This window comes from Motacilla alba, chromosome 22 (genome assembly GCF_015832195.1).
Source record: "Motacilla alba alba isolate MOTALB_02 chromosome 22, Motacilla_alba_V1.0_pri, whole genome shotgun sequence".
Taxonomy (NCBI): domain Eukaryota; kingdom Metazoa; phylum Chordata; class Aves; order Passeriformes; family Motacillidae; genus Motacilla; species Motacilla alba.
Genome location: NC_052037.1, coordinates 231,185 through 240,551, shown reverse-complemented (window position 1 = coordinate 240,551; position 9,367 = coordinate 231,185). Strand labels below are relative to the sequence as shown.

The following is a 9,367-nucleotide window of genomic DNA, read 5'->3' as shown; positions in this document are numbered from 1 at the left end:
GGACAACGAACATCCAGCCCTTTTCCAGGGCTGGGACACCGGGAAGCTGCAGTTCCACCAGCCCCAAGGATCAGGGGGTTGGATCTGAGCCCCCAAACTACGAAGCACAAGGTCCAAAAGGATTTCGAGGAGGGGGAATCGGTGATGCCAGAGCAGGAGAGGAGGGTGGGGGGACAAACTGCCAGCAAAGCAAATCCCCCTGTGTGATGGGCCGGGCCCTGCTGAGCCCCCCACGCTGGGAACAGGGGGGTGCCAGGCTCGGGGTCCCGCAATTCCCATCCCAAATATCCCGACTAAAACCTGGCTGCTTGGGTGAGATCCCAGCCTGGGTCAGCACAACACGCCCGAACATGCACGGGCAGCCCCGGGCACGCTCCGTGTGCCCGGGTACCACACACGGGCTCACCGCGCTCACAGGAGGCCCTGAAAGGACAAAGAAATACTCACAGACAAAAGGCAATTTGGCCCCACTCCTCGGACTGGGGGGAGAGAAGCTCGCTCCAAACATCTCGCACTTTTCGCAAAGCGGTGGGCGTGGAAAAAACAAAGGGATCAAAGGGAAAAAAAAAAAAAGAAAAAACCAACCACAAAAGAAGAAAAAAAGAAGAAAAAAAAAAAGAGGGGAAAGTGGAGGCATGTGACTGCAAAGTGTGGAAACCCAGCGGTCTGCTCGCAGAATCCTAAACAGCCCCGCGGGATTAGGTGACGTCTGATCCTAAGACAATCTGAAAGCTTCCTGGGAAGTTGCTGTTTACGGCAAGATCCAGGGAAAGCCCTGGCAAAGATCCCCTGGGAGAGGCTCAGCCCTGCCAGCAGAGAGCACGGGGAAAGGGAAAGCTGGACAGGGGCTGCTCCAGGAGCTGCTGCCTCGGCTCCAGGCAATGGCCACGGCTGGGAAGGGAAGTGACCAACGGGAATCCCACAAAACCCTCACAGCTCACACGGAATCCCACAAAAACCCTTCAGAGTTCACAGGGAAGTGACCAACGGGAATCCCACAAAAACCCTCACAGCTCACACGGAATCCCACAAAAACCCTTCAGAGCTCACAGGGAAGTGACCAACGGGAATCCCACAAAAACCCTTCACAGCTCACAGGGAATCCCACAAAAACCCTTCAGAGCTCACAGGGAGGTGACCAACGGGAATCCCACAAAAACCCCTCAGAGTTCACAGGGAAGTGACCAACGGGAATCCCACAAAAACCCTTCAGAGCTCACAGGGAGGTGACCAACGGGAATCCCACAAAAACCCTTCACAGCTCACAGGGAAGTGACCAACGGGAATCCCACAAAACCCTTCCCCAGCACTCCCAGTGGAAGTGAAGGAATGCTCAGAGTGACAGAATGCTCAGCTCCCACTCCAAAATCTCTGACACCACCCAGGGGGTGTCCCCTGGGAACCCCCAGGATCCCTGTCCAGAACACCCTGCCAAAATTCCTGCCAGTCCTGCTCGGTTCTGCCTTCCAAGCCCTCCCTGCTGCCCAGTCCAGGGGCTGCCCCGTCAGCAGCACCCAGCCACATCTCCCCAGACCAGCAGCATCACCACCTTACCCCAAACTGCCAGCAGCACCCCTGCTCCAGCTGCTGGGAAGGGCTGAGCTGCCCGTGGCTCCTCTGAACAGCCAAGGGGGGCGATGCCCAAAGCCACACACCCGCGGGGGGCAGGGAGGTGACACTGGGGGGGACCACTCTGTCCCCCAAACTGCGCAGCAAGGGCTGATTGCAGAGCTGGGAGCAGGGAATGTGCCGTGGGCTGGGCAGCTGTGGCGGTGGGGGAGCGGGGGAGCTGCAGCCTCCAGGGTGTAAATCACCCCCTTTTCCTTTAAAACTCAGGCCCTGCAGCTTTCCCAAGGATCATCGGACAGCAGAGATCATTCCTCTGCTCTGAAGCAGAGGGATTCCCAAGGGAATTCTACTGCACAAACCGGCTGCTCCAAGAGGAAGAGCCACAACAAGGGGCAGCACTTCCCCCACCTTCTCCCTGTTTTCCTTTGGGATAAAGCTGAAATCCTGAAGGAAAAGGTGCCGTGATTGGTGTTAACAACAACCCTGGAGCCCTCTGGAGCTACCCCTGGCTGTCACCTTGGGAAAGAGGGATGGATCCCAGCAATCTGCCTTCCAGGGAACTGGTTGCTAAAGCAGCAGCTGCAGGTAGGCAAGAGGTGGAAGAAAACAACAGGAAAAAACTGGGAAGAAAACAGGTGTGTAAAGGAAAACCAACCCAACCGTATCCTGAAGGGAAGGACCTGCTTTGGAAAGCTCAGGCTAACTCCAAATTGTGCCAAAGCCAACGACCCAAGTTGCCTGGTTTGACTGATTTTTGTTTTTTAATCCAACCCCGCCCTGGCAGAGGTTTGGCCTCTCGGGGAGGACAGCTGGACAGCACAACACTCCCGGGATGCTCTAGCAGTTGGATTGGTTTCTAACTCAAAAAAAAAAAAAAAAAAAAAAAAAAAGGACATTTTTATATATATTGAACATAAATAAAAAAAAATTACAAAATGGTCGCTTTCTTACAGAACGGATGCGGACTGGATTTATGGACGTGCCTCCGGGTGAAGTTGGTTTCTCCCCCTGCCCCCACCCCACCCCGATAATAAATAAATAAAATTCATGAAGTTTTGGATCCTCTGGCGCCGCGGCTCCGGGCGCTCGCAGCGTTACTGGGGTTTCTTGTCCGCAGAGTTCGAGGTTACCAAGTTCACGGGGCCGTCCGAGTGCAGCGAATCCTTGCGCGGCGGCATCCGCTCGTTGATGCGGTCCAGCCCCCGCGCCTCCTCGAAGCTGCGGATCTTGTGCTGCGGGGAGAAGCCGCGGATGGCTGCAGGGAGAAGGGAGCACAGGGAGGAGCTGTCAGCAGGAGGCGCGGATCTCCCCCCGAGGAGCCCTCCAGCACACGCCAGACACCAACGGGGACAAGTGGAGGGGACAGAAAGCACCCGGCTGGATTTGGGGATTCTTTGGGGGAGGTTTTGGAGCTGCCAGCTCGTGTTCGGGAGCAGCTGGCAGCAAAGTTCAGGATTTGCTCTGCTCCCTAAGAGGAGGTTCTGCTTTTCAGGGAGGTTTAGGATTTGCTCTGCTCCCTAAGAGGAGGTTCAGCTTTTTAGGGAGGTTCAGGATTTGCTCTGCTCCCTAAGAGGAGGTTTAGGATTTGCTCTGCTCCCTAAGAGAAGGTTCGGCTTTTTAGGGAGGTTCAGGATTTGCTCTGCTCCCTAAGAGGAGGTTTAGGATTTGCTCTGCTCCCTAAGAGGTTCTGCTTTTTAGGGAGGTTCAGGATTTGCTCTGCTCCCTAAGAGGAGGTTCTGCTTTTTAGGGAGGGTTAATATTTGCTCTGCTCCCTAAGAAGAGGTTCAGCTTTTTAGAGAGGTTTAGGATTTGCTCTGCTCCCTAAAAGAAGGTTCGGCTTTTTAGGGAGGTTCAGGATTTGCTCTGCTCCCTAAGAGCTTTTCGTGGAAGCATGGAATGGTTTGGGTTGGGAGATTAAAATCATCCAGTTACATTATCCTGGGTTCAATCTTGGACACTTCCAGGGATGGGGCAGCCACAGCTTTTCTGGAAATTCCAATCCACCACCTTTACAGGAAAGAATTTCCTTCCAATATCCCAAACCTCCCCCTCTTTTAATAGAATAGGAGGAATTTGATAAACCAGACAAGTGCTTGCTGTCCCCAGAGAGTGAAATCTCAGGAAAATTTCAAAGCTGAAAAACACGACACTAAAAAATAACAATTAAAAAGAAAACAAAAATTAAAAAAAAAAAGGCAAAACCCAGAACGACAGAACAAAGACACCACCACAAGGCTCTGAACTCCGACACAAACCACACACTGCAACACCAGGAGAGGGAACAGCTAGTCCTTGGATCACAAAGGCAAAATTCTTGCATGACCAGGAGACACACGGGCAGATCTGGGAGGGATGAATCCCACTGAGGAATTTCATGTCCCTGTTCCATCACCGCGGGGACGAGCACGTCACCCTGGCCCTGATGACACGGACCAAATGTGAAACTCCTTTGTGCTACGGAGAATTTAAGGAAAAGGAGCCTGTGCCAAATCTTTTACAAGGACCTGGCTGGCTTACAAACAACTTCCCTTGGTAAGCAAAGCCTCTGTAGAGCTGCGTGGCCCCGCTCGGCATCAAGGAAAAATCCTCATGGATCTGTCATTCCTACACCCTACGGGCAGAGAATTGCCTCTCCACCTTGGCCTACCTGTGGGGAAGGCAGGGATTACACCAGCACCACAAAATCCTCTTTTCTACGGGTTTTGACGGTGCTGGCAGATCGCAGGACCTCAACCCCAAGGTCTCGAGCTGCCGCAGCAGGAACCGCTTTGGCAACTCCAAATAAATGTGTTCCACTAAGGAATAAACTGTTCAAGCTGAAACAGCCTTGAACCAAACCCCTGGGTATTTTTTCCTTCCCAGCAGGGCCTCGTCCTCCCCCACTTCTGGTGATGCAAGAGTAAAAAGCTTCCGTTAAGGGCTGGTAAAGCTCTTTAAAATGAGCGCACGCACACACGGAGATGATTTGAGTCTCTCGCCGGGTTCTAGCCATACCTTCCCGTGCCTCTACCGCTTCTACTGTGGCTGCAATACAGAAGAACAGTGGCATGCAGAAATGAAGACAGGGAAAAAAAAAAACAAAACAAAAAACCAAAACAAAACAAAAAAAACAGAAAAAAAAAAGAAACAAAAACAGAGTGACAGTGAGTGATCCGACATCATGGCTGCGACGCAGAGCCCGCGGCCCCCCAGCCCCGGTGATGCCAAACGAGTGGCGAGAGGGGAGAAAAAGGTGACAGGAGGTGGAGAGGAAGGGGGGAAGGGGACCCCCGAGGGCTCAGGGGGAGTCTCCTTTCCTCTGCATGGGTCTGAGGCAAGGGCAGAGGAGCGGAGAGTGGGGGCTTCCTGCTGCGCGCACTGGACGGGGACAAGCTCGGATAAGCTGGTCTGCTCCCAGCTGGTGGCTCCAGGCCACCTTCAGATGATCAGATGTGTGGGATTCACCCTCCACGCACAGAAGGGATCCCAGGGGATGTTCTGGAGCAGTGGGAAGGAGAGGGGCAGCCTGTTTTCCAGGGAAGCACAAGCAGCAGGTACTGGGCTGCTGGAGTTGTAACAGAAAATCAGGCTCCAAACCCAGCTTGGCTTCAGCTCCAGCTCCTGGAAGTGTTACCAAGCAACAGGCACCACTGAGCCGAGCCATGTCCCCCTTCCTAAACCTGCAGCAACATCCAAGGTTTGGTAGGCCCTGCCTCAGCATCTGGAAGGACGCCCTTCCCTTGAGCAGATTCTCTGGATTTTAGCCTCAAAACTGCAGCTTTTTTCGCTCTGGACACAATGCAGAGGCCACGTGGTGCTCGGGAGGCCACGGAGGAAGGATGGAGCTGCGGCTGCACAGCTCTGCCCCAGATTCCGTGACTCCGTTCAGCTGATTTTGCCAAGCCCTGCTGTGAGAGGCTGGGGAGAGGCTCAGGAGGGCAGGGCCCCCCTCGCTGCAGCCCTGCTTCCCTTTCTTGAGGTGCACAGGCACCCCAAAAGGGGGGCGGCCCCCCCTCCTCCTCACCCAGCAGACGGGGCTCCCATAAATTCACCGGGAGTGTGAAGGGATGTGCGAAACGGGAAAGGGTGGGAGGATGGGGAAAAGGGGGAGGGAAAGGGGCCAGGACAGGGAAAGGGGGGTGGGAGAAGGGCAAGGACAGGGAAAGGAGAGTGGGAGAAGGGGAAGGACAGGGAAAGGAGAGTGGGAAAAGGACAGGGACAGGGAAAGGAGAGTGGGAAAAGGACAGGGACAGGGAAAGGAGAGTGGGAAAAGAGGAAGGACAGGGAAAGGAGAGTGGGAAAAGGGGGAAGGACAGGGAAAGGGAGGTGGGAAAAGGGGAAGGACAGGGAAAGGAGAGTGGAAGAAGGGGAAGGACAGGGAAAGGAGAGTGGGAAAAGGGGAAGGACAGGGAAAGGAGAGTGGGAAAAGGACAGGGACAGGGAAAGGAGAGTGGGAGAAGGACAGGGAAAGGAGAGTGGGAGAAGGGGAAGGACAGGGAGAGTGGGAAAAGGGGGAAGGACAGGGAAAGGAGAGTGGGAAAAGGACAGGGACAGGGAAAGGAGAGTGGGAAAAGGGCAAGGACAGGGAAAGGGGGGTGGGAAAAGGGCAAGGACAGGGAAAGGAGGGTGGGAGAAGGGCAAGGACAGGGAAAGGGGGGTGAGGAGGGCAGGAGAAGCCGGGAGATGCCGGGGGCAGCGGGGGGAGCCTGCAGGCGGCGGGCGGGGCAGGTAAGGCAGCAGCAAAGGCCCAGCTTGTTTGTTCTGTCCTGGGGAGAGGCTTATTTTGGGGGAGGGGAGATCCCTGGTACCCCTGAGAGAACCCTCTGAGAGGGGAAGGTGCTGGAGAACGTCACGGCATGAGCCTGTGCTGTCGGGATACAGGGACAGAGCTGCTGCAACAGCCACCTTCCCACTCAGGCTCTGTTCCCAGAACTGGGGCGACGGGGCTGTGACGATTTCTATAAAAAAAGGGAAAAAATATCCATCCTCCTCTGTGGGCAGAGAAATCCGTGAGCTTGGGAGTGATGCTGCATCCTCCCTGGGAGCAGGCAGTGATATTTCCACGTTTCTGACTCGTGAACTCTTTAATCCAGGCAAACCCCAGCCCCAGCCCGGGGAGAGCTGCAGGAAATCCCCGGTGCCCATGGGAAGGGGGAAGCTGGGGAGGTGCCAGGCTTCAAAGGCCGATGGCAGGGGAGGATTAACACACTGGATTACAGGATTCCCCCTGGGCCAGCTCATTCCCTGAGCACCAGCCAACCTCTTTGCCCCAGAGTGGGAAGGATCGGATCCTTTGCTCCGTGCTGCTCCCTGAGCTGCTGAGGGAGGCAGCAAATTTGGGGAGGAACCTCCACAACGACCTCAAAACCCGAGAGGAGACTTTTCTGAACCATCCAGCCCTGCAGGAACCTCGTTCCTTTGGCTGGACCTTCCACCTGTTTGGGATTCATGACTTGACAGGGGCAGATCGGGAGGGGTCTGGTTGAACGAAGAACAAACAAGCAGCTGTGTCACTGTCACATTCACACAGAGGCCGTGTCACTGTCACATTCACACAGAGGCTGTCACACAGCAGCAGCACAGCGAGCTGAGGCAGAGGATGTGCACCATGCAGCATTAGAAGGGAAATGAAGGATAAAAACTCGTTGCAGAAACAAACAATTAAGCACTAAACATGCTTTAGGCAGGGTGCTGTGGGTTTTCTTCCTCGAGGGTACACAGGGACATCTTGGCTTCTCTCCACACCCCCACCTACACCTCTGCTTACTCCTGCTTGGCAATCCTTCCTCCCCACGGGCCTGAGCCCTGCCTGGGGTCCCCTGGCACCCTCCAGGCCGCCCGTGGGAGCTGCTCCAGGGGGTTTGGGGCAGGGGAGAGCAGGGGCTCAGGGATACTCACCGGTCTGCAGGGTCTGCCTCCCCCCCGAGAGCACTCCCAGGGGCAGGGTACCTGTGGGGGTCAGGCCTTTGAGGGTCAGCACGCTCTCGCTCTCCTCCCTGCAGGGAACAGCAGCAGTTACACACTGAGCAGGGCAGTGCTGGGTGTTGTGGGACTCATGGATCATGAGAATCATGGAGCCATGGGACCATTAAGGCTGGAAAAGACTTCTAAGGCCACCAAGCCCAACCATCAACCCAGCACCACCACTACCCACGTCCCCAAGTGCCACATCCACACATCTGCTAAACCCCTCAGCGATGGGGGCTCCACCACAGCCCTGGACAGCCCATTCCAGTACCTGGCAACCCTTTCCACGCGGAAATTTCCCCGAATATCCAACCTGAATCTCCCCTGCTGCAGCCTGAGATCGTTCCCTCCCCTCTGACACTTGCTACGTGGGAGAAAAGACCAACCCCTGCCTGGCTACAGCTTTCTTTCAGGAAAATGTGCCCTGAAAGAGTCGGGAAAAACCACCTGGTTTATGAAGCTTTTCCCTTCTTGTTTTCCTAACCAGTGTTGCCCATCACCCAGCCCCCAAATTAAACTCAGAACCCAAATTAAGCCCAGTGCCCAAATTAAAGTCAGTCACCAATTTAAGCCTAGTCCCCAAATGAAGCCCAGTTCCCAATTTAAGCCCAGTCCCCAAATTAAACTCAGTACCCAGTTTAAGCCCAGTCCGCAGTTTAAGCCCAGACCCCAAACTAAACCTAGGCTCTGAACTAAGCCCAGTCCCCGAATTAAGCCCAGTCCACAGTTTAAGCCCAGTCCCCAAACTAAGCCCAGTCCCCGAATTAAGCCCAGTCCCTGAATTAAGCTCAGTCCCCGAATTAAGCCCAGTCCCCAATTAAGCCCAGTCCCCAAACTAAGCCCAGTCCCCGAATTAAGCTCAGTCCCCGAATTAAGCCCAGTCCCCAATTAAGCCCAGTCCCCAAACTAAGCCCAGTCCCTGAATTAAGCTCAGTCCCTAAATTAAGCCCAGTCCCCAGTTTAAGCTCAGTCCCCGAATTAAGCCCAGTCCCCAAATTAAGCCCAGTCCCCAAATTAAGCCCAGTCTCCAAACAAAGCCCAGTTCCCAATTTAAGCCCAGTCCCCGAATTAAGCCCAGTCCCCAAACTAAGCCCAGTCCCCGAATTAAGCTCAGTCCCTGAATTAAGCCCAGTCCCCAGTTTAAGCCCAGTCCCCAGCCCGTCCTCACCGAAGAACTGAGAAGACCCGTGCCATCTTCCCAATGGCTCTGATCTTGTTCCTGATGATCTCCTTGCGCACCGTTGTCCCACCTTGGGGAGAGAAAAGAGCAAAGAGCAGCACGTTGGAGGCTTCCTGTCTCCAGGGAAGGTCAGGATGAAGCACCTGCCTGACTCCAGGAAAAGAAATTATGGTTTTTACAGATTCACAGCTACACCGGAGAGAGAACGGTGCTGGAAGGATGGCGTCAGGATGGCATCAGGATGGCACCAGGATGGCGGTGAGGAGGGCAACACCAACGAGATGGCACACGGAACTCGAGAGGGCTAAAGAGAGTAGAACCACCACGGGACAGGATTCGGGGAGGTGTGGCCGGCAGGTCGCCAGCTGGGCCCACACTGCACAGGATGTGACACAAATGACTCAGCCATGAGGACACGGTTTGCAAGGCAGAGCACGGAGGGGTCTGACGCTGATGGGCACCAGCATCAGCTTTGGCATCCAGGGAGCACAGGGAAGGGCTGGCCCGAGCCTGGCAGCTCTGCTCTGACCCCACACGGACACAACGGGACGGGGGGGGCTCCCCTTCACAACGGGAGAGAGAAACAAAAAAAGCACGGAGGGAGCTGAAACCAAAGGGAAAATTCAGGTCGAAAGAGGGAACAAATCCATCTCCTCTCAGCTGAGATTCCTC

The 9,367-nt window shown here is 55.0% G+C and overlaps 1 protein-coding gene across 6 annotated transcripts in view; it reads right to left on the bottom strand.

Annotated features, from left to right (window-relative positions):
- Positions 1 to 2,306: 2,306 nt before the first annotated feature.
- PPP3CC (protein phosphatase 3 catalytic subunit gamma) overlaps positions 2,307 to 9,367 on the bottom strand; it is a 46,819-nt gene continuing 39,758 nt past the window's right edge. For 2 of the 6 annotated variants that reach the window (XM_038160289.1, XM_038160290.1), the window contains 4 exons: positions 8,684 to 8,765; positions 7,447 to 7,544; positions 4,522 to 4,593; positions 2,307 to 2,824 (listed from right to left, as the gene is read on the bottom strand). In XM_038160289.1, the coding sequence (XP_038016217.1) occupies positions 2,664 to 2,824; positions 4,522 to 4,593; positions 7,447 to 7,544; positions 8,684 to 8,765 (413 nt within the window). In that variant the 3' untranslated portion in view covers positions 2,307 to 2,663. The remainder of the gene's footprint in view (positions 2,825 to 4,521; positions 4,594 to 7,446; positions 7,545 to 8,683; positions 8,766 to 9,367) is intronic. The other 4 variants (XM_038160291.1, XM_038160292.1, XM_038160293.1 and 1 more) reach the window with 2 other exon arrangements.